This window comes from Rhodotorula paludigena (assembly GCF_050403205.1).
Source record: "Rhodotorula paludigena JCM10292 DNA, Rt_paludigena_JCM10292v1_ctg48, whole genome shotgun sequence".
NCBI lineage: Eukaryota > Fungi > Basidiomycota > Microbotryomycetes > Sporidiobolales > Sporidiobolaceae > Rhodotorula > Rhodotorula paludigena.
Window position 1 is genome coordinate 22105 of NW_027481410.1, and position 22254 is coordinate 44358.

At 66.1% G+C, this 22254-nt stretch overlaps 7 protein-coding genes across 7 annotated transcripts; 5 read left to right on the top strand and 2 right to left on the bottom strand.

Annotated features, from left to right (window-relative positions):
- Nucleotides 1–162: 162 nt before the first annotated feature.
- On the top strand, nucleotides 163–2426 carry JCM10292_007057 (flavin-containing monooxygenase; the record flags this gene model as incomplete). The annotated part of the gene is made up of 9 exons (XM_076651245.1): nucleotides 163–211; nucleotides 279–399; nucleotides 463–918; nucleotides 980–1166; nucleotides 1231–1297; nucleotides 1365–1695; nucleotides 1761–1791; nucleotides 1859–2063; nucleotides 2155–2426. The coding sequence occupies 9 exons, from the start codon at nucleotides 163–165 to the stop codon at nucleotides 2424–2426; spliced, it is 1719 nt and encodes a 572-aa protein (XP_076503163.1).
- Nucleotides 2427–2573: 147 nt separating this feature from the next.
- JCM10292_007058 (uncharacterized protein) lies at nucleotides 2574–6212 on the bottom strand (the record flags this gene model as incomplete). Its single annotated transcript, XM_076651246.1, has 8 exons — nucleotides 2574–2886; nucleotides 2948–3110; nucleotides 3191–3409; nucleotides 3478–3765; nucleotides 3836–3910; nucleotides 3972–5593; nucleotides 5649–6125; nucleotides 6190–6212. 8 exons carry the CDS (start codon nucleotides 6210–6212, stop codon nucleotides 2574–2576), a joined length of 3180 nt encoding a protein of 1059 aa, XP_076503164.1.
- Nucleotides 6213–6520: 308 nt separating this feature from the next.
- JCM10292_007059 (uncharacterized protein) lies at nucleotides 6521–7720 on the top strand (the record flags this gene model as incomplete). The annotated part of the gene is made up of 3 exons (XM_076651247.1): nucleotides 6521–7067; nucleotides 7136–7526; nucleotides 7624–7720. 3 exons carry the CDS (start codon nucleotides 6521–6523, stop codon nucleotides 7718–7720), a joined length of 1035 nt encoding a protein of 344 aa, XP_076503165.1.
- Nucleotides 7721–8939: 1219 nt separating this feature from the next.
- Nucleotides 8940–10012, top strand: JCM10292_007060 (ribosomal eL24 family protein; the record flags this gene model as incomplete). Its single annotated transcript, XM_076651248.1, has 4 exons — nucleotides 8940–8990; nucleotides 9097–9134; nucleotides 9422–9646; nucleotides 9868–10012. 4 exons carry the CDS (start codon nucleotides 8940–8942, stop codon nucleotides 10010–10012), a joined length of 459 nt encoding a protein of 152 aa, XP_076503166.1.
- Nucleotides 10013–10363: 351 nt separating this feature from the next.
- On the top strand, nucleotides 10364–12425 carry JCM10292_007061 (uncharacterized protein; the record flags this gene model as incomplete). Its single annotated transcript, XM_076651249.1, has 4 exons — nucleotides 10364–11360; nucleotides 11429–11576; nucleotides 11637–11886; nucleotides 11949–12425. The coding sequence occupies 4 exons, from the start codon at nucleotides 10364–10366 to the stop codon at nucleotides 12423–12425; spliced, it is 1872 nt and encodes a 623-aa protein (XP_076503167.1).
- Nucleotides 12426–12780: 355 nt separating this feature from the next.
- On the top strand, nucleotides 12781–13688 carry JCM10292_007062 (uncharacterized protein; the record flags this gene model as incomplete). Its single annotated transcript, XM_076651250.1, has 4 exons — nucleotides 12781–13050; nucleotides 13215–13363; nucleotides 13494–13550; nucleotides 13616–13688. The coding sequence occupies 4 exons, from the start codon at nucleotides 12781–12783 to the stop codon at nucleotides 13686–13688; spliced, it is 549 nt and encodes a 182-aa protein (XP_076503168.1).
- Nucleotides 13689–17153: 3465 nt separating this feature from the next.
- On the bottom strand, nucleotides 17154–21664 carry JCM10292_007063 (uncharacterized protein; the record flags this gene model as incomplete). Its single annotated transcript, XM_076651251.1, has 5 exons — nucleotides 17154–17909; nucleotides 17972–18462; nucleotides 18525–20526; nucleotides 20589–21194; nucleotides 21521–21664. The coding sequence occupies 5 exons, from the start codon at nucleotides 21662–21664 to the stop codon at nucleotides 17154–17156; spliced, it is 3999 nt and encodes a 1332-aa protein (XP_076503169.1).
- Between the last annotated feature and the right edge of the window lie 590 nt (nucleotides 21665–22254).

Sequence of the window (22254 nt, forward strand, 5' to 3'; positions counted from 1 at the left end):
TTCCCATTGCTTCCTGGCTTTCTCCTTTTCCCTGCACTTGACTGTCACTGTGTGCGGTTCTCTCGCGTGCTTTTTCTCTTCCGCCGCACGTGCCGGGCCCGCCGCAACTTTTCGCTCGCACCGCCCCGCTCGCGCGCTCTCGAAGCACGGCTAGCCTGCACAATGGCGCCGAAGCGGAATCTGCGTGTCGTGATTGTCGGCGGTGGCATTTGTGAGCTCGCGCGTCGTCGGAGGAATCGCGCATTGAGTTTCGCTGACTGCTTCCCCCACTTGCACAGCCGGCATCGCACAAGCCGTCCGCTTGCAAGAAGCGCTGGGCAAGCACGTCGTCTTCACCGTCTTTGAGCGCGACAGTGATGTCGGCGGTGTTTGGCGCGACTCGACGTGGCCGGGAACCGCGTGTGTTGTCGCTCTTCCTCTTCAGCCTGTCAGGATTCGAATGACTGACCAGGCGCCTCACAGCGTCGACGTGCCCATTCATCTCTATTGCCTCTACTCGCACCTCAATCCGTCTTTCTCGTCTAAGTGGGCAGGGCGAGACGAGGTGCTCGCGTATTGGAAGCGGATCGTGACCCGGCACAGTCTGCAAGATCGCTTCGTCTTCGAGACCGAGTTCGTCGGCTCGCGCTGGGACGCTACCACGCAGATGCACACCGTTACCTTCCGCCGGGTCAAGACCGGCGAAACGTTCGAGGTCATCACCGACATCCTCGTCGCGGCGACTGGTGCGCTCAACAAGCCGATTATTCCGAACGTCCCAGGCCGCGACAAGTTCGAGGGCCTGCAATGGCATTCTTCGCGGTGGAACAACGAGGTCGACCTGAAGGGCAAGCGCCTCGCAGTCGTCGGCAACGGATCAAGCGGCATCCAGGTCATCCCAAATATTGTCGACATTGAGGGTATCCATATCACACAGTTGTGCGTCGATTAGCCATGTGGAGGTCGTGCCCCCGGCTGACTTGCTCTGTATGCTTTGCAGCATCCGCTCCCCCGGCTACTTCCGCCCTAAGGTCAACTTTGAATACTCTTTCCTGCAGCGCCTCCTCTTCCGCATACCCGGCGTACTCCGCCTGTACCGCTGGAAGATCTACCTCGAATACGACCGCAACATCCTGTCGCGCGGCACCGGCACATGGACGTCGGACCTTCGCGAGCGCATGACTACCGTGTGCTTCCCCTTTATTGCGAATCACTCAATGTGAGGCTCACACACTCTTCCCATCCGCACAGAATATTGTCGCTTACATGAAGCGCGAGCTGCCGGAGAAGTACCACGACACGCTGATTCCAAAGTACCGTGCGTCGACTATCGCCCGCTTTCTCTCCCTTGGCCCGTCCGTCTGAACTCACTCTCGCCGCCACAGCTATGCACTGCAAGCGCGTTGCCTACGACGCAGGCTGGCTCGCCTCATTGAACCGTCCGAACGTCGAGCTCATTGCCGACCCCATCGTCGCGGTGGACGAGACGGGCATCATCACCAAGAGCGGGCGCCACGTCGAGGTTGACTGCATTGCCTGGGCAACGGGATTTGAGGTCTCCGAGACGGGCGTCGGGCTCAACAAGGGCGTCTACGGCGAGGACGGCCGCGAGCTGCGCGAGGTCTGGAAAGAGCGCAAGGGCGCGTACGGTTACCTCGGCGTCGCAGTGCCCGGCGTGCCCAACTACTTCGCCGTACTCGGTCCGAACGCAATCAGGTTCGCTGAGTTTTCCTCAGGGTATGGTCGCAGGAGCTGATCATTGCCTGCTCTCTGCCTTACAGTCAATCCTGGGGCTGGACTCTGGGCCACAACGTGCGCTCAAGTTCACGTCTCGTCCCGTCACTGCAAATTTGCCTGACCTCGCTTGCTGCGACCACAGACCGAGCTCATCGCGCGCATCATTCGGGGCATTTACGACCAGCGCCTGTCGTCCATCGTCGTCAAGCCCGAAGTGATGGACGCTTACAACGAGTACCTCGGCACGCGTCTCGAGCACACGTCACTCGCGTCTCCGCAGTGCGGGACGTCGTGGTACAAGGACCCGAACACCAATAAGATTGTCGCACCTGCGCCGTGGGGAGCGAGTGCGTTGTGCCTGATTCTCTCTCTCGCCGCTACTCCGTCTAGCTCTCTTCGGTGTTTGCCAGCATGCTGAAAATGGCTCCCTGCTCGCAGCCGAGCTGTGGACTCGCGCGCGCAAGATTCGCTGGGAGGACTTTCTCGCTCGCCGCTTCCCCTCGCCCGGCTCCGCCGACGACAAGCCGTACATCGTCGAGCTCACGTCGGCGCGCACGTGGACGCCGTGGGGTATCTTCGTCGACTGGCTCGCGGCGAGGCTGCAGAAGTGGCTTGTCCGGCTCATGGTCGAGGTAGAGCCGGGGCGCGAGGAGGGACTCGGGAAGCTTCCGCCGGGCGACCCTGCAGCGGCGAAGGCGGTCAAGGCGTAGACGGGCGACGATCCTTGCCTTTCCGTCTCGCAGCGTAGACGTTAGATTTCGGGTTCTCGAGGTTGTCCTGGTCCCAAGGGGTTCTGCATTGTTCATACAACGTGTTCGACACTGTCCAGTACCGGAATGAGGGTGGTGCAGAGAGTGCTAGCGCCTGCGCTGCAGGCGGTGCTGCTCCTGCTGCTCGCCGCGGTACAGCTCCATGCAGTCGCGCACGCGCTCGACAATCTCGCGCGCCTGCTCGGCGCTCTCGGCCTCGAAATCGTACCGCTTGTCGATGTTGCGCTTGGTGTGCACGACAATCTTGAAGCTCGACGCCGAGCGGCGAGAGACGCGGCACGAGTGCACGGCAGAGATGTGGAACGAGGTCGTGCGGCCCGAGCCCGGGTCGTGCTGCTGCGTGAGCCCGCCGTGCGCGACCGCCGCCGGGTGATTGTGCTCGGGCGGCATGAAGTGAAGGCTGTGAACGGCGTCGCGTCGGTACAAGCTGTAGGAGCGAGGAGGAAGAGGAAGAGACGCACTAGTCGCCGTCGATGGCGATGACGCGCGCATGCCGCCCGCCGAGCGACATGGGCAGCTTGCGCAGGACGTTGAAGTGGAGGTAGGGCGCCGCGGCAAGCTGCGAAGTCGACTGATACGGCGGCTGCTGGCTCGCACCCTGCCCAGCGGGCGAGAAGATTGATTCTGCAGCGCACGTGGCGTCTAGTCAGCTATGAGCTCGAGCAAGCTGCTCGAAGCGACAAAGAAGCTGTGGCGCAACGCACGAGACGGATCCATCCCCGCTCCGGCGCCTCCGCCCAACCTCCTCACGCCTCCCGGGCCAACCTGGCTCCGCGGCACGAGGACCAGCTCGTGCTGCTCGCCGAGGCTCTCGACCGTGCGGTCGAGCGGGACGACGACGTCGCCGTCAGAGAGGCGGACGACGAGGGCCCAGTCGCGCGCTGAGGAGGGGGAGAGGGAGGGGGTCTTGCGCAGGACGAGGTCTGCGCGCGCGAGGTGGGGGAAGTGAGTTGACACACGTGCGCGAGGGGAGCAAGGAGGGCGAACGTACCGAGCACGTCGACGAGATACATGTCGCTCGGGACCTGCACCTCCGTCACGGCAGGCGCTGCTGCGCCCTCGCCTCCCATCTCAGGCGACACGACGACCCGGAGCTGCACGGGAATCGCGAGCGCCGATCCGCCTGCGCAGGTCTGCGGGTCGAGGCCGCTGTGGCGCGGCGCAGCACGGCCGTCGGGCTGAGGCGGCTGCGCGGCGAGCGGGGCCGAGGGGATGCCGGTGCGGAGGATGCGCGAAGGGCGGCGGACGATGGTCGACTGCTTGGCGAGGTTGTCTTCGACTGTGTAGGGTGCGCAAAGGTGTATGAGATGTCAAGCGGAAGGATGACAAGAGGAGGAAGAGGAGCGCACCCTGCTCGCCTTCGGCTCGCACGATGGCAAAGTCGGTGAAGGCAAACGCCGAGAGGTTGCGCGTGCGGTCGAGGGCTGCAAATCATTGAGAAGGTCAGCCTCTACTCCCTTTCTCCCGCACGCTTGAGAAACGCACGCGGAAAGTCCTCGTCGACGTCTCCGTCCTCGTCCTCTACGATCCTCAAATCCCACCTGGCCGTCTCCCTCCCCTCTCTCGCGCCCCTCTCTCCCTCCTCCCCAAGCAGGTCCACGCCTCTTGGGTCCCTCCGCTCGCCCTCCTCGCAGTACGCCCACAGCGCCGCGCCAATCACCTCCTCGACAGAGACGTCGCGCTTGACGCCGAGCTCGATCGGCGCGCGGCGCTGCGCGCAGAAGGGGAAGAAGAGGCGGAGCGAGAGCGCGTCGGCCGCCGCGCGCGAGACGCACGACTGGTACAGCGTTGAGAAGGGGTTCGAGCCTAGCCCGGACAAGCCGCCCGATGCCGAGGCGCTCGAGTGGGAGCTCGACTCGGCGGCGAGGAGCGCGGAGAGTGCAGAGCGGGGCGGGGCAGCGGGCGCGCTGGCTGATGGAGAAGGGGAGGGGCGCGACAGGTACGCGCTTCGAGGCGGGAAGTACGGGCCCGCGGGAGTCATGTCCCCCTGCGACGAGGCGAAAGACGCGTGGCGCGAGGAGCGGCGGCGCGCTGGGGATGGTGCTGAATCGGGAAGAGCAGCGGCGGCGGGCTGCAGTGCTCCGGCAGGTGCAGGCTCGGGCGGGGCCGCGGGAGGAGGCGCAGGCGCAGGTGCCGGTGCCGCTGGAACTGCTGCCTGTTGCTCCTGCTCCTGCTCCTGCTGCTGCGCCGCCTGCGCCTGTTGCGCCTGTTGCGCCTGAAACTGTGCCAGAAACGCCCCCGGGCGGATATTGACGCGCCTTCTCTCGCGGACCTTGAGGCCGGGCGGGAGCTGAAACACTGGCGCTGCTGGCGCCGGTGCAGGATCCTGGTCAGGCGCTGCAGGCGAGTCAGCAGGAGGAGGAGGGGGCGGTGTGGGTTGCGCAGGGTGGACGGGCGAGAGGGGCGAGGGCGCAGCTGCGAGGCGGACAGAGGACGAAAAGTCGCTGTCGCTGTCTCCGATCGGCGCGGCGCGCACGAAAGAAGACGAGGCACGCCGGCTCGACGCGGCGCCGTAGAGCGAGATGCCCGAGCTGGCGAGACTGGCGCCGCCGCCGCCGCCGCCTCCTCCTACCTCTCCGGCTGGTGTGGGCGGATCTGCGGGGGTGCTAGGCGAGACGGCCGCCGAGGACGCAGCCGAGATGTCCGTAGGCGATTCGAGCGATGAGGTCGCGACCGACTCGAGCGGGCGCGGCGGGAAGTCGCTCGGCGACGCGGGACTCGCAGGGACGCTCGAGTCGCCCTCCTGCTCCTCGAGGTGTGCAAAGGCAAGAGAGGCAGAGGGTCCGACGACGTGCGCTGCGTTGTCGGCAAAGCGCGGGCGGCGCTCCTCCGCTTCGGGCTTTGAGGGAGCGCTCGAATCCGCTTGGCCGAAATCGGCGCCGGACGGCTCGGCGGCGCGGGAGGAGCCGTTCGCGTAGGCTCGGAGGGCGGAGGGGGCGCCTGGGCGGGGAGGGGAAGTGGAGAAGTGCCGAGCGCGAGCGGGTGAGTCGCGAGGGGTCTTTACGGGAGAGTGGACGACGACGGGCGGCGGGAGGAAGCGGTTGGTCGGGTCGTCGTGCCCGCCTAGGCGGTCTTTGTACTGCTCCGCCTCGGTGGCGTCTCGTCGGCTGCAAGGGGGTGCGTCAGTAGCAGCCAGGGTACAGGAAGACGGAATGGACTTACTCGAGAGCCGAGGTCGAGAGCTCCTGCACCGATCCGTCTCGCTCTGCGGGCTCGTGCAGCCCGCCCACGCCCGCACGGCTCCGGCCGGACCTCGGGCGCCCACCATCGACCTTGATGCCTGCGCTCGCGACGCTCTTCCCGATCGTCTGCGTGTACTGGAGCGGGCCCGGCCCGCGTCTCCTGCGGTGCGGCGCGACATGCGCGTCGTCCCGGGCGGCGGGATCCGCGCCCCTCGCGACGAGCTGGAGAGCGAGCGGCGGGCTGCGGCGGCCTGCGTGGCCCGCGGCGAGTTCGGGCCAGCGGTGCGGGTCGGCGGTGCGCGAGAGGGCGAGGTAGGGGCTCGCGGCGGCGAGGTCGTGGGCGGGCGGGAAGGCGACGAGGTTGTAGGGTCCGGCGCTCGAGGCGATGGCGTGGAGCGGGGCGTGGTTCGGAAGGACGGCGCGGACGTAGTTGAGCTGGAGGGCGTGCAGGAGGAGGCTGTGTGTGTTGGCGCGGGAGGGTCAGCGTGTGCGGCGGTGGAGGGCAGCGAGGTGCGGCGCACTCTCTGTCGGTGAGGGTCGACATGCCCGAGAGCGGGCGAGAGCGAGAGAGCGAGAAGGCGAGAGTCGGGTCGGGTGGAGCTGCCGATGGGGACGAGGATGGAGACGAGGCGGAGCAGCGAGCAGACGCTGCGAGGGAATCAGCGCGTGCCCCGTGAGACTGTCCCAGCTGCACTTGCACTCGCGTGCCAGCTGGTCGCACCAGCCAGGACTGGAGCAGCCTCGCCTTGGTCGCCTCGTTCGCGCGCTCTCTCGTCGCGCTCTGTCGCGTCTCTCGGTCTCTCTCTCGTGTCCGCCCGCTGCGCGTGGCTACCCCGCTTCTGCGTGCGCCGGATGCCCCACGCACACGCACACGCACACGCACGAGCACACGCGCCCCTCCAGCCCTCGCGCCTCGCCCTCTCGTCCTCGTCCCCACTCCGCCCCGCGCCCAGCAGCGACTCGGCCCTCCCCTCGTCCCCGACCACCACCTCCTTCTACCGCGCCCCGCCGCCGGGCAGAGCCTACAAGTCGCAGTCCTCGTCGCGCCGCCTCGCCCTCCCTCCCCCACCACCCGCCTCGTCCTCGTCCCCTTCCTCTCTCCGCGCCCGCGCAGCCCACGAGTCGGCCCGCCTCTCGCGCGCGCACGCCCGGTCCCTCGCCCGCGCCCGCGCAGGGACCGACGCCGACGCCCTCCCCGACGCCCCGGGCGGGTGGACCGCGCACGGCGAGTGGGAGGAGTACGACGCACACGAGCTCGCACAGCTCGAGGTCGAGGTGCGCAGGGAGCGCAGGAGGTGGGAGTGGGAACGCAGGGTCGCCGCGGACGAGGCTGGCGACGAGGGCAGGTTCGTCCTCCCCGATGAGGTCGACCAGCTCGTCGACGACGACAACGGCCAAGGTGCGTCTCCTCTGCCACTCTCACTCGCTCGGAACTTCTCGGGCTCACGCGCCGGCGCGACGCAACAGAACCGCCCCTCGACGTTCTGTACGACGACCTCGACCCGTCCCTCTCGCTCCCCTCGCCTCTGCACGTCCCGCGCCTCCCCTCGCTCACCTCGGCCGCCTCGTCTTCCTCCTCCGAGCCCGACGACCTCGACGAAGAGGGCGAGGACTCGGCCATGTCGACCGGCGCCGACGCCGCCGACGCCCACCTCGCGTCGGCCTCGTCCGCCCGCGCGTTCGAACTCGCCCTCCTCGCTGCGCCCTGCCCCGCCTGCGGCGCCTCGGGCGGCTCCATCCGCGCGTCCGCCGCCGCAGCAGCCCCAGGGTCGCAGGCGGGCGCGCGGTGCGCGCAGTGCGGGTGGGGGATCGCGGCGGGGTTGCTGCACCCGCTCATCGCGGCATTCGCCGCACACGGGTGCGTCTCTCTCTCTCCTCTTCGATCTCTGCGTCGACACATACGCGACTGCAGGTAGCGGAACGAGGCGCTGATGTTCGAGTTTGCGGACACGCAGCGACGTCGAGCGCGGCCATGCGCCCGTGTTTAGCTACACGCCGTTTACGGGCACGCTCGTCTTCTGCGCCGGGTGCGACGAGCAGTACGCGGCTTGACGCCCCGTCTGCTCGCCCCGCCTCACTTCGAGTGGGCACCTTTCTGGATCTTAGTCGTTCGTCGCAGTCGTGCCTCTCGTTTCTCTCGCATGCCCCGAGTCCGTCCGCTTGTTGTTGCCATCCCCCGCATAGCTGCATGTCCTCTAGCCTACGTCTGCAATCCTCGTTCACGCACCTTCCCACTCGGAGACAGCGACGAGCATCGGCGAGAGCGAAGAAAAGAGGACCCGCGCGCGGAGCGAGAGGGCGAGGTCGCTCCCGCGACCGACGGGCCGCTCGTCACCGCAGCGGCCTGCAGGTTCTCCGCTACGGCAAGCGTGTCTCGTCGAGCTGCAGGCCCTGCCGGAGGGATGACGAGAGCGTTTCTGTGAAGCGGCGCAACGTGAAGCAGTAGGATACCCGCTCCCAAGGGGTCCTCCCTGTCTGGGCGTAATGCAGGGTGTCTCGGAAGCAATGACAGCCCTTCAGGGCGGCAAAGAAGCCGCTCAGCGTGGTGCAGAGCAGGAGAAGAGCGACGAGAAGCGGGTCTCTGACTCGCAGCAGCGGCGGTCAAGCGGGGGCGAGATGCGTCTGCATCAGGGAGTGTGACTCGTGAGACCAGCACAGCACCACCCAGAGCAGCGAGCGTGCGAGAAAGAGGCGCGGCGAGTGCGAGGCGGCGGCTGGCGGCGGGGCAAAAGTCTGCGTGCGGCGGCGCTGCGCTCGCCCGCGCGGCGGTCGCCCCTTTCCCGCTGGTTTCTCTCGCGCCCGACAACCCGCCCGGTAAGGCCAGCGAGTCCCACGCTGAGCCTCGCACTGTCCTCGCCCCGCCCGCGCACCAGCCCGCGCCCGCGCCCCCTCGTCGTGCCGCCGCGCAGAGACGACCACCCCCCCCTCCTCGCCAGGGAGACGACGACTTCGTTTTATACTCAGCTCACCGTGATGGGAGGCTGGCTGGGTTCCTCACGGGACTCAGCTGGCCGCATTACCCCAGTTGTACTCGACTACCGAATGGCCCGTCGCTTCGGCGACGAGGCCCTGATCCCTGGCGCACCCTCTTGCGCGGACACGAGGCGGCGCGGGCGCGCGAACGGGCGTGTGCGGGCTCGTCTGGAGGGCAGAGTGCTGCCCGGACGGGCGCACGCATACGCGAGCTCGGCAGACGGAGGGGTTCGCGACGACGGCACGCTGACCCGCTCCCCCTTTTCCCCCCCTTCGCGTTCGCAGACCGCCGACAACCATGAAGGTCGAGTTCTGCAACTTCTCGGGCTACAAGATCTACCCCGGCAAGGTGCGCACCTTGCCCTCTCGCCGCCAAGTCGCGCGAGCGCGGAGCTCGGCTCGGCGGCTTCAACCGTGCTCACGGCGTGCTGACCCCGTCTCGCTGCGCACGACAGGGCAAGCTCTACGTCCGCTCGGACTCGAAGATCTTCCGGTGCGCTTTCGAGCGACTCTGGGGGCCCGGCAGGCCGCGGCGAAGCGAGCGAGATCGGGATGCTGACCAGCTGCTCCTTCCCTCGTCCACCCTCTCGTCGACCCTGTCATCGCCATCTCGCCACTTGTATCGCCCGAACCGCCTCGACTGCACTCTACGACCTACTCTGCACCACCTCCCGCGCCTTGTTCGCGTTCATCCCGCCTCGCCGCCCATCCCCCTCTCGTCCGGACCCCTCGGCTATGCCGCGCACTCCCTCGCCGCGCCGCACTGCGCACACGCCACAGCTTCGTCACCTCGAAGGAGGAGTCGCTCTTCCTCCAGCGGAAGAACCCGCGCAAGATCGCGTGGACGGTCGTGTACCGCAAGGTCAACAAGAAGGGCATCACCGAGGAGACGGCCAAGAAGCGCTCGCGCAAGGCCGTCAAGCACTCGCGTGGCGTCGTCGGCGCCGACGCGGCGGCCATCGCCGCCAAGCGCAACCAGAAGCCGGAGGTCCGCGCTGCGCAGCGGTGCGTCTCGCGTTGGCCTGCTGCTCGAGACGAGTTGCAGTCGTGCTGACGGTTCCCTGTCTGTCCCTTTCCCTCTGCCTCGCCACGTTTGTCGCCATGCGGTATTCGACATCCCCGCTTCGCGTCACCCGTTTTCGACGCCGTGTCGCCGCTCCCGCCCTGTCACCACCCTCGCACGACCGACGCACCCCCTCCCCATGCTCCCGCCGTGCCGTACACAGCGCCGCCGCTCTCGCCGAGGGCAAGAAGCAGAAGCAGGAGCGCGAGTCGAAGCGCGTCAAGAACCCGGCCGGCAAGGTCCCGCAGGCGAAGGGCGCCGCGGCGCAGCCCCGCGCCAAGGGCGCGAACCGCACCGGCGGCCGCTAAACTTGCACAAACCCCCCTTTTTACTCCATCGGGGCGCGGTTTAGCTGGTAGTCGACGTGGATCTTTGTAACTGCGCGGATGAGGTGCTCGACCTTCACGCGGTGGCAGTCCGAGAGATACTCCTTCTCTGCTGCTTCGCGCTAGCTGTCGCTGAGTCGTACGAACGTGAGCGGTGGCGGTGCGCTACTCCTGAAAGGACAAGGCTGCTGCGGGACGAGGCGGTGCCAACGCGTCGCGGTCGAGAGTGCGCCGAGCACACGTTGAGCTCGCTTTCCTCGCTCGCACTCGCAGCTAGACGCGGCTGGACCGCACGAGCGTGCAGAGAGCAGCTGCAGACACGCTCACGCAGCCATGGCGCCCTCCAGCGCCGCCCCTCTCGCTCCCGCTCCTCCCGGTCCTTCGGCATCCGCACCGTCCTCGTCGCGCGACTCGAAGTGCCTCACGTGCCCGGGCGTGCCCCTCCCAGCCAACTACGACTCGCTGCCCGTCCTCTCGCGGCACCAAGTCGCGAGCAGGATCGCGCGCGGCGAGCTCCTCGTGCTGCACCCTCCGCTCGTCTACCGCGTGCCGCACGCCTGGCTCAAACTCCACCCGGGCGGCGAGCACTCGATCCTGCACTATGTCGGGCGGGACGCGAGCTGCGAGATCGAGGCGTACCACACGGGCCACACCGTGCGGCAGCGCATGGGCAGGTGGGTCGTCGCGAGGGTCGAGGTCGACGACGACGACGAGACGCTCGGCGAGGGCTGGCGCGACATGACGCCGCCGATCCAGCTGGGCATGTGGCCCATCCCCGTCCCGACCATCACCGTGTCGAGCCCGCCCGCTACGCCGACCAAGACCGCCCAGCTCGCGCAGGAGCAGCAGCCTTCGAACGCCGCTGCGGCCTCGCATACGGCAGAGGGAGCCCGCGTGCTCACGCCCGAGCTCGTCGACCCGCCCCTCGCGCGCGAAGACTACGCCAAGCTCCCGCTCTCGCCGCTGTACCAGGCGCATCTGCGCCGCGCGCACCGCCGGCTGCACGCCGAGATCCACGCGCGCGGGCTCGACGCGCCGCCGCGCTTCCTCGCGGGCTACGGGCCCTCGCTCGTCATCTACCTTGGGCTCGCCGCCCTCTCGGTGTGGGGCTACCGCCGCGCGAAAGAGTCGGGCTCGGCGTGGGACTGGCTCGCGGCGGCCGTCGCGCTCGGCGCGTTCTGGCACCAGGTCACGTTTGTCGTGCACGATGCGGGACACACGGGCCTGACGGGCAAGTGGTGGGTCGACCGGCTGTGCGGAGTCGCGCTTGCCGACTACTTGGGCGGGCTGAGCGTCGGCTGGTGGTGCGACAATCACAACGTTCATCACCGTGCGTCGACGTTTTCTGCTCTCTCGGGGCTCTTGTGCTGACGAGCTTCCCCCGACGTCGTTGCACAGTCGTCACGAATGCACCGGAGCACGACCCGGACATTCAGCACCTTCCCTTCTTCGCCATCTCGACCCGCTTCTTCGACTCGATTCGCTCGACCTACTACAACCGGGTGATCGACTTTGACGCCTTTGCGCGTTTCTTCCTGCCGCATCAGTACGCCCGCTTGTATCCGCCTCTTGCTGTTCAGCAACTCACCCTAGACACTCGTCGCAGGCACAAGCTCTACTACATCGTCATGTGCTTCGCGCGCTTCAACCTCTTCGCGCTCTCGTACGGCTTCCTTCTCACCAAGTGGCCGGCGAAGCGCTCGCCGCTCTTCAAGCTTCGCCTACTTGAACTCGTCGGGATTGCCTTCTTCTGGTCGTGGTTCGGCGGGATCGTCCTGCGAGGCATCGAGTCGCCCTGGCACCGCTGGCTGTACATCATCGTCAGCTTTGCAGTGACGAGCCCATTGCACGTCCAGGTTCGCTACTCCGCTTCACTCGTCCGCGCCGAAGAGCACGGCTGATCGCTGCCCACCTGCAGATTGTCCTCTCGCATTTCTCGCAGCCGATCTCGATTGTCCCTCCCAGCGACTCAGCCACGCCACTTCCTCTCCCGCCCTCCTCTGTCGAGCTCATCGAGTCGCACCCGCATCGCCAGCTGCGCACGACGATGGACATCTCGTGCCCCGAGTACCTCGACTTCCTGCACGGCGGCCTCAACTTCCAGACCCCGCACCACCTCTTCCCGCGCATCCCGCGCTTCCGCTTCCGCGCCGTTGCGCGCGTCATCGAGCGGTGGGTCGAGGCCGAGAACGCGCAGATCGAGACGCGCGCCGAGGACGGCGGGCGGTACTGGCGCGGCGTCCGGCTCGGCGAGCACGAGGGCCTCGTGTACAAGAAGATGGCGTTCGTCGAGGGGAACCGGAGCGTGCTTGGCGTGCTCAAGGACGTGGCGGACCAGGTGCACCTGCTCGCTCGGGTCGCTGAAAAGGAGGCCAAGGGGGAGCTGCATCACTAGAGGGTTGACTTCGACGGGTGTACAACTTGCGGACACTTTTCTCACTTCAGCTGGTCAGGGGACTCTGCTTTCGAGGGCAGCACATCGAGTGCAGGATGAGGGCTGGAGCTCAAGGCTCTCCATCGCCCTTTCGCCCTCCTTTACGCTTCTTCTCGCGCTCGCATCCATGCATGGCTTGGGCTCTTGCTTGGGCGTCGTCAGCGTTGCTCTTTGTCCGCCTCGCGCGCATTCGCCGGCCTTCGGCTCGGGTCGTTCGCGCTCTCCTGTCTTTCGCCTGCGCGCCGCGGATCGTCCGATCACGTCGCTTCCGCTCGCGCACTCTGCGCATGTACGTCTTCTTTCTTCCTCTGCCATCATGGCGTCGCGTCGCCGCAGTCCGTCCCCCGAGCCGGGCCCGCGCACCGCGGCTGCACTGAATGGCATGGTCGACACGGTACGACTCGCCGCTGACCGCAGCGGCCTGCCCGAGGACCTCCTGCGCGACGTCTCGACATGGGTCAACCGTGTCAAAGAGCGCATTCACCAGCGCTTCGTCGGCGAGCATGCAAGGCCGCAGGACGGGGAGGCCCGCGGGACGGCCATGTCGCTAAGCGACGCCGCTGAGATGGTGCACTGGGCCTTGCTGGTGCGCTTTCACTCTCAGTTTCAAGTCATTTCCGATCTCTGACCAGGCCGGCGCTTTCCCTAGCCGGAACCAGCATGTTTGCCGCAGGCTGCCGTTTTAGCAGAAGCGCGTTTCAGAGCAGTTCACCTCGGAAAATATGAGATGCTGATTGCATCGAGCAACAGAAAGACTTCCTTGTCCTCCTTCTCCATCCTGGCTCGCCGGACACCGCCTTTCGATCGATTCACGATGGCCACGAAGACGACGAGGAACGCGAGATGGACGAGCTGCGCTACAACATTGTCCTAGCCGTCCTGCACCTGGTTGAGCAGCTGTGTGCTCGAGTCGACCACCAGCAGCAAGTCTTCGTCGCGCACTGGGCCCGCGCGGTCCTCATGCGCAGCTACGAAACCTCGATAGGAACGGGCACAGACGACAGCGACCCCATTGTTGAGTTGCAACAGACACTACACAATGTCCGAGAAGTTCGAGCGGCGGTACACCAGCATGCCACCCTACTGGTCAGTCCACTTCTCAGTCGAAAACCCATCATAAGTACACGTGCTGACCAGTCTCGTCGACACAGGCCCTCCCCGGTGCTCGCGCTGTCGCGAGAACCGCCTCCCACGGTTTCAATGACATGCTTCGTCCAGTCGTAGATCTCAGCCAACTCGGCACGCATGGTGAAGAAAATTTGCCGCCCAACGTACTCAGCTTGCACACACCTCGATACCCCATTCACGGCGCCACCGCCTCCTCCGCTTCGAGCGCCCCGGCCATGCCGCCGGTTCACTCTTGCCGCCAATTGACTTCGACGCGCCCGGGCCAGCTCACGTTTCCGGGTGGTCGACAACGCCGTCGTCGGGGCGGACCAGTCCGGAGGGCAGTCCGACAAGGCCGACGGGGCACACTGCGAATCCGCACGTACCGGGTTCTCGCCGGAGCTCCTACAACGCGCGAAACCGTTCGCGCAGCCACTCGCGCGCGAGCCGGTCGGGACACGCAGGACGGCGCGGAGCTTCGCACAGTGCGGGAGGATCTCCGATGCAGGTTGACGACGATTTGCCATGGGACGATCTCATGCATTTTTCTTAAGAATAGCCTCGCCGCCTGTCCGTCTCGATGCCGAAATTGCAATTCCTCACTCAAGCAGCTGCAGCGGAGAGTTGGAACGTGGAGAAGGTTGCTCCGCGACAAGGCTCCGTCCCCGAGCGCGGCCGTTGCCCTCAAGTTTCGTCGTCGTCAATGCAGCGACTTACGCCAGGAAGGCGTCGCCCTCAGCCGTGAGAGAGGCGTCGGACTGCGCACGTAAAGCGGCACGCTCTGAACCCTTACCGGGGTCGGAGCCTCTTCATCGCCCTTGCGACTCCGTACCTAGCCACAACCCCACGTTTTGCTGAGTGCGATTGGAGCGCCTCTCGATGACCGCCGTTTAACTGTGCGGCGAGAAGAAAAGCTCGTCGATGCGAGATTGAGAAGGCCGACCGCTCGCGAAGGGCTTTCCCGCTCCACTCGCCTTGCTAAGCACTGTGCTGAGCCAAGTCTGCTCTCCTGTTCCAATAAGTGCTCTGCGGAGCGAGCGGGCTGCACGCTGTCAAGACGTTCGAGTCGCCTCTTTATGCGTCCGCCGTCTCCTCTTTCCCCGCTTCGGCTCGCTCTCGTCCCTTTTACTCGTCCCCTAAGGCTCAGCGGTGATGGCTGGGCCGTACAAGGAGCGGTGGGTGCCCGATCAGCACAGCCCGAGTCGGCCCGCTCGCGCGAAACCTCCCGTCTTCCTCACCCCGAGCAAGCATCTGAGCGGTCCGCCGCGCCAGCCGCACCTGCAGCGGTCTGCCGACTCGCCCAAGCCGTGCCAGTCCCGATTGACGCTCCGTCAGCGCCGCACTGGGCGGCCGAGCAAGTCGCACGGGTGGGGCGACAGCGACGATGAGTGGTGGGAGGTGGAGCGGGAGAAGGACGACCGGCCGGTCCTCGCCAGCCGAGCGCGAGGCTGGAGCAACGCTTTGGTGCCACAGGAGCCGCAGAAGGCGCGACGCGTCAGCCGCGGCGACGAGGTGAGCTCCTGCCCTCCATTCCGGAACGACCGTCCGAACTGATGCCTTCCCCTGTGCTTCCCTTACGCAAGGACGACGAATGGTCGAGTCCTAGGCGTTTGGCTCCGCCTCCCGCCGCAGCAAGGTCTCAAAGGCGGCCTGTCAACAATGGTTCCGCTGCACGTCGTTAGTTGTCGCTTTCGCTCTTCGCTATGGAGGCAAGTGCTGACAAGACCAACGGAGCTCAGGCTCCTCCTTGCCTGAAGGGCCCCCTTCCTTCCCGCCTCGCCCGCCCACCCAGCTGCGTCTGGACCCGGCTTCGAGCGTCGCCGCTTTCAACAGTCTCTCGCTCGGTCCGCCTCAGCATCGCCCGCCGAGAACCAGTCTGCACACAGCCAACCGCTCAGATACAGCAAGCTGGAAGGCGAACCCAAGGACGCGGACGGCCCGCCCGGCATCGCCTCCGCCATCGTCCGGGAGATGGCTAGGTCGGGTCGACCCTCACAAGCTCGACTTCCGCCCCGGATCGCCTCGCGAGCGACACCACTGGCGCGATGCAAGCGGCTCTGGCCGGTCGCCATTCGGATACTGCGCGACTGCGCCGTTTCCGTTCGCGTTGCAGTCTCGCCCGGACGACCGCTTTGCGCCAGGCTCGAGTAGCGCGAGCAACAACCTGCGCTGTTCTGCCCTCGCCGCTCGTCCGGATCCCGGTCAGACGAACGTCGCGCACTCGAGCAGGCCACGAGCTCTGCACGAGCATCCTTCCGGCCCGCCAGCACCTCACACGCTCGCCGAGTCTCGCGGGCCCGACTCGCGCGCGACGCTGTACGGCCCGCCGTCCGGCAGCGCGTACGACTCTTTCGCACCGAGTAGAGGTGGCGAGGGGAGGGCGTGTAGCCGGCGTGGGGATTGGCAGCAGCACACCCGCTCACGCTCGCCCGACCCCTCGACCTTCTCATTCCGCTGCATCCCGCCGTCGCCAGCTCCCGCCCAGCCCGCCGTCCAACGCAGCTTCGACGCATACTCGCCACACTTGCCGCCTTCCGGCATTCCCCCCACGTCGCTCTCAACTACTCTCCGCTCGCCGACCCACTCGCCCCTCCCGCTTGACCAGCAAATCGGCTCACGCCTCGGCTCGCCCTACCGCGACGTGCCGAACCCGCCCTGGCTGAGCGAGGCGCTGTACGGGCCGAGCTTCGAAGAGCAGGAGTGGCGCAAAGCCATGAGGGGCGGGAAGCGCGCGCGGGAGGACGACGAGGACGCCGCCCAGGTGCAAGGTAGGAAGAGGTCGCGGCACGGGTCGGCAGAGGACGGACTTGACAGGTCATGCGGCGAATGGCTCGACTGGGATGCCTGGGACCGGAGGAGGGTGGATCGGGAGAGGAAGGAGGGCAGATTTGAGCGCGAGCGGACAACGGCGGCAAGAGCCCGCTACGCAGTCGCAGGCGGTGAGGGGTAGTGGTGGAAAGATCCGCGCCCGGGGGAGAGGAGAGGGACTTCGGAGGGTCAAGGACGTAGGCGGCCACAGCTTGGATGCAATTTGCCTAGGCGACGATACGCATTCAGCCCGAAGCGGTGTCGAGCGACGGTGCGGAAGCTTGCACAAAGGATAGCGGGAGACCGTAGCAAGACGCGAGCGGCCGGCAATCCTCGAGAGCGAGAGCGCTTAGGCAAGACAGCAGCGTAGACGCAGGACTTCACACGTCCGAGCCACGATTCTTCAACGGACTCGTCGTCCTCTTGACAGCTCCGACAATCACATGTCGGTGGGAAGAGCCGAAGGGCGGCGATGACGGGAGAGTTCGGTGCGGCGATAGAGGACTACGAACTACGGGGTCATCTGGATAAGCTCCGGGTATCAAGACTACAAGGTGAGGCTGCGGTGCGTGAGAATGTGCTGGGCATCCGCGCACCCGGACCGAGTGTACGAGCGCGCGAGCACGCCAGTCGTGTTGCGTCAGGGGTGGCGGCGGCGGCGGAGAGTATGACAAATGACGGCGAGGGTGCGGAATGCTCAAGAACGACTGAATACCATGGCGAGAGGAACAGAGAAGTGCGAGTCTGGCGGATAGAAACGATGCGGACGAGCGTCTAGTTCTTCGATGCGGGGCCGGATGCGGTGGTCGTCAGGGGAGCGAGACGAGGAGCTGCAGCCATCGCCGGCGTCGTCGCGCGCGAGCCGATTTGTGGCGTCTGTGGTGCGGGGGTGGCAGGCGCCGAGCGGTTGTGCGCAAGGTGGCTCTGGACGAGCGAACCCGCGGCGAGAGCGGCCATGAGCGACAGCTCGCCGGCCATGACGGACGCACAGACGATGCGCGCGAGCTGCTGTGCGTTCTGGCCCGGCGAAGTCGGGTGCGGGCCCTTGACGCCGAGCATGTCGAGCATGGCGGCCTGCGGCAGGAGGATCGTGCCTCCGCCAACGGTGCCGACCTCGATCGACGGCATCGAGCACGTGATGAGGAGGTCCTTGCCGTCGTTGATCGGCTCCATGAGGGTCATGCAATTGCTCGACTCGACATTCTGCGCCGGGTCCTGGCCGGTCGCGAGGTAGATCGCCGTGAGGATGTTGGACGCGTGGGCGTTGTTGCCGCCGACCGAGCCCGCCATGGACGAGCCAATGAGGTTCTTCGTCACGTTGAGGCGGCACAGGTCGTCGACAGTCGTCTTGAGGATCGACTTGACCGACTCGCCCGGAATGATACCTTCGGCGACGACGCTCTTGCCACGTCCCTCGATCCAGTTGATCGCGGCGGGCTTCTTGTCCGTGCAGTAATTGCCTGAGAGCGACGCCACCTTCATCTCGGGGAAGTACTCCGTCATCATGACATCGAGCGCGCGTTCGCAGCCCTGCGATGAAATACAAGCTTGAGACGCGCATTCGTACTTCGTCCGTAACGCCAATCGCGCACCTTGGAGATCATGTTCATGCCCATCGCGTCGCCCGTCTGTGTCGCAAAGCGGACAAAGAGGGTGCGACCCGCCATCGCAGCCTTGAGGCTCTTGAGTCGAGCGAAACGCGACGTCGAGTTGAAGGCCGCCTTGAGAATGTTGCTACCCTCGTCCGAGTCGACCCAGCGCTTGGCTGCAGCGCACATGACGACACTCGGGAACGAAAGCGCCGGACCACGGGTCATGGCGTCCTGCACGACGACCGTCGTCACGCCGCCCGAGACGTTGAGCGCCTTGCAACCGCGCGAGGTAGACGCAACAAGCGCGCCCTCGGTCGTCGCCATGGGAATGGGCAGGACTGCGCCGTCGATGCGGAGCGGGCCGGCGATACCAACGGGGAGAGGCATGTAGCCAACGACGTTTTCGCAGCACTGGCCCATGACGCGCGAGTAGTCGAAGTGGAGGTACGGGAGGTCCGAAGCCTCGAGCGTCTTGCGAGCCGAGGCGCGGGCTGCGAGCGCGTGCGCTGGTCAGTCCTGAGGAAGCAGCTCTGACGTAAAAAGCCGGACGCACAGATGAGTGCACGACGAATCGCCACCGCGCGCTGATAGTCCTTGAGAGTCTTCTCGAGCGCGTAGGCCGCGATCTTGCCCTTCTGTACGAGGAGGATGATCTCCTCGTCGTTGAGAAGGACCGCACCAGCGCCGCCGTCGAAAAGCTTGACGCACGTCTCGAGGTCGCGCGGCGTCTCGGGGATGCCCTCAGCGGGAACGAGAGCGACAGTCGAAGGCGACAGCTTGAGCTCGCGGGACGGGGGCGAAGTAGGCGTAGCAGCGTCCCCAGAAGAGGTCGGGGCGTTGAGCGAGCCGTTGGCCTTGTGAACGCCGTTCGAGCGGGTCGCCGAACGTGTGCGAATGAGGATAGGCGAGCCGGGCGGCGACGAGTCATCCGACGAACCGCTGTCGCGGCGGTCGGGCTTGGCGGCCGTAACCTTGATCAAGCTCGGGACCTCCTTGTGCGCCTCCTGCTCGGCCTTGCGCTCGTGTTTGACGTACTCGCGCTGCATGACGGCGGCGTCCTTCTGCGTCCACTCGTTCTGCAGCTCTTCCCGCAGGAGGGAGAACGAGCGGCGCAGGCGAGCCTTTGTCGCCTCGTCGTCATCGTTGGCAACGTCGGCGCCCGTGCTCGCAAGGAGGATGCGCGCTGCGACTTCGGCGGCGGAGCCGTGGCCGAACGAGTCGGAGCCGGACGCGATACCCTTGAGGAGGTAGCCGTTGAGGAAGAGCGAGAGACCGAGGGCGATGACGATCCACTTGGAAACAATGGGATCTCCGACGAGGCGCGTCCAGCGCGAGAAGAACTGGTCGATCGAGTCGAACGAGCCGGACGTCGAGGCCGACAGGTGCGGGAGAGCGTTGTTGACCTGCTGCGCGGCGGCCGTCGCGGCATCGATGACAGGGACGGTACGGTCGATGGCCTGGAAGTGAAGAGCGGGCACGACGTGCACGAGCAGCGGAGTGCGGGCATCGTGCGCGGCGACGAGCTGAAGAAGGGTCGAGCTAAGGACCGGGTTCGACGTGTCGATCTGCGGAATGTGCGAAGTCGAAGCCGAGTGGTCGATGTGACGGCCGAGCGCCGTCTTCGTGGTGAGCGTCGTGACGAGGTTGAGCGAGTGGAGCGTAAGGAACGCCGCGATGAGGAGGACCTTGAGACGGGCGGTCGGGCTGCCCGACTTGGCCTTCTCGCCTGGGGCGGTACCCGTGGCGAGCTTCACGAGCTTCTCGCCAAGGCTCAGCTGCGGAGTCGGAACCTCGATCTCGTCGGCAGGTGCATCGGCATCGGCAAAGGCGTGCGGGTCGTCCAGCAGGCGAGAGAGGTCGGCCGACGAGTCGGTGCGGCGGAAGTGGCGGATCACCTTGATGCGGTGGATCTCGACCATGACGGTGAGGATAGACACGAAGAAGCCGACGAGGCACAGGGCGTCCCAGACGAGGATAACGGCCGCGAGCTGGCAGAATTCGCGCAGACCGGCGACTCCGCTCATTGCGCCAACTACCAGGACGGCAACCTCAACGGCGTAGTCGCGGATGATGGGCACGCCCGTCTTGGCGACGGCGTTGCGAACGATGTCGCGCGACGGAACCGGCGGGGCAAAGCGGAGGCCGAAGTTTGCGCTCGTCGGGGTCGCGCCCTTGCCGTTGCCGACGGGCGTCATCGAGCCACGGCTCGGTGCGCCGGCGTAGGCGCCACCAGGTCCGATAGCTGGGTGCGAAAAGACGGCGCGCGTAAGGACGAAGGGCTTCTCGAAGCCAACCGTGATGACGAGGAACGGGAGAGCTTCGCCGAGCAGAACCGGGTTGACGCTGATCTCGAGGTACCATGCCGTGAGGAGAGCGAACATGAAGGCGACGCAGGACGAGGCGAGGGCGAGAGTGGCGAGCCAGAAGCCGAGGGTGCCAGAGTTGGGACGGAGGGACCGCGAGAGACGGTTCATGTTGAGGTAGAGCGAGACGAAGGTCGAGTGCATGAGGACGTAGGCGATCAGCATCACGAAGATGTCGGCCGAGTCGGCTTTCTGCAAGCGAAAACACGAGTCAGTCGGGCGCATTGCAAAGGAGGATCGGTGGAACGGCGCACCTTGGCGAGGCCCCAGAATCGCAGAACGAAAACTTTGGCGGCAAACAGCATCCACTGCACGCTTTCCATCTCCTTCTTGCGTTCCTCGTTCGGCTCGGACGCGTCCTCGACGACGAAGTCGTCCCGCCCGCGGTTAAAGAAGCTGGTGTAGCGGCGACGACCACCCATGCGGCGCACCTTCTCGAGCGCAACCGTCTCAGTCTCGAGCGGAAGAGCCGAGAAATTGTTCAGGAACTGCGTAGGGCCGACGAGGGACGAGAAGGCGAACGTCTTGACGGAGAGGTTAAGGGCTGGCTGGGTCTGCACCTTCCAGCACTCGCCACGAACCTCGTAGCAATCATCGACGCCCTTGAATGCGAGTGCGGCGTTGGCGTCGAGGAGATCCTTGACTTCGTCCTTGCGCGCCACCGGCATCGCGTTGGGGACCTCGACGATGACCTGCCGGAGCCAGAGCTCGACTGCGTCGTCCACGGCCGGCTCTGACGGCGAGACGGAAGACCAGAGACCAGTGCTGGGTGCAAAGACGATAGAGGGGTGACGATTGGCCGCGTTGGCGCTGGGAAGAACATCGTCGTCGTAGAGGAGGAAGTCGGAACTGCGAACGACCTGCGGATATAGTGATCGGAGTCAGCGCTCGTGTCGTTCAACTTCTCTAATACATTGGACTGTTCCTGTCGGCGCCCCAGACGACGGTCCCGTTGCGATGTCGGGCGCCCGGCCTTCACGCCAGCACAAAGGCAAGAAGTGCCTAGAGCGCGGAGGACATGTGACAGAGCTGTAGCGGCCTGTCCAGCCTGGTGCAGCGCTCCGAAGAACCCTGCTGGCCCGTCCAGACGTGTTCGTCTTGGTACTGCTACGCTGTGCCCACCAAGTCGCGTCGCGTGCAAGGCCCTTGTTCGCGACCCCAACATCGGCAAGGACGCGTGACTGACCTTGATGAGCTGGAAGTAGACGAGGGTGGCAGCGCAGAAGAAGGCGACGATAACCTCGATCGGGTAGGCGGTCCCAAGTTTTGCGAGGCGGAGGACGAGTCCCCTCAGCGAGGAGAAGCTCGAGCCAGAGGTGGCGAACACCATGGCGGGCCGGTGACGGTCGAGCGTGCAGTTGAGTGCGCGCTACGGCGGGCTCTGCGTCTGGACTCGGACGAGGGACGAGCAAAGGCGGGCGAAAGAGGAAAGGCGAGGTCGAGCGGAGCGACGCGACGAGAGGCGGAGTCCACGCGGCGGCTCGTGCGCTACCTTGGGTCCGCCAAGAGAGCGCAAACGTGCAATCTGTGCACACGAGTGGCTACAGCACCACGGCAGGTCGAACCACGCGCGTCAGGTGGCTCTGCTTCCCCGTGGCTGGGGCATCGTACGACGTCCAGCGCAGCTCATCCCTCACTGCTTCCGATGCTGCCATGGAGCCGTGCAGCGCGCTGTAACGTAGACTTACATGTACTAGTCGTGCGCTGGGCACAGCCGAGGGTGACGCGGGGATGAGCTGCCGCCGCAGTAGTTGCCGCCGCGCGGCTGTATTACCGCGCCATTTCCCGCAACTCGCGTCAACCTGCATCCCCCTCGTCAGCGCGCTTGTAGCCTTGTGAAGGACTGCTAGGAGAGCAGGGAGTCACCAGCGAGCTGCGCGGGCGTTCCGATCACCACAAGAGGGGAGGGACGCGCAGGAG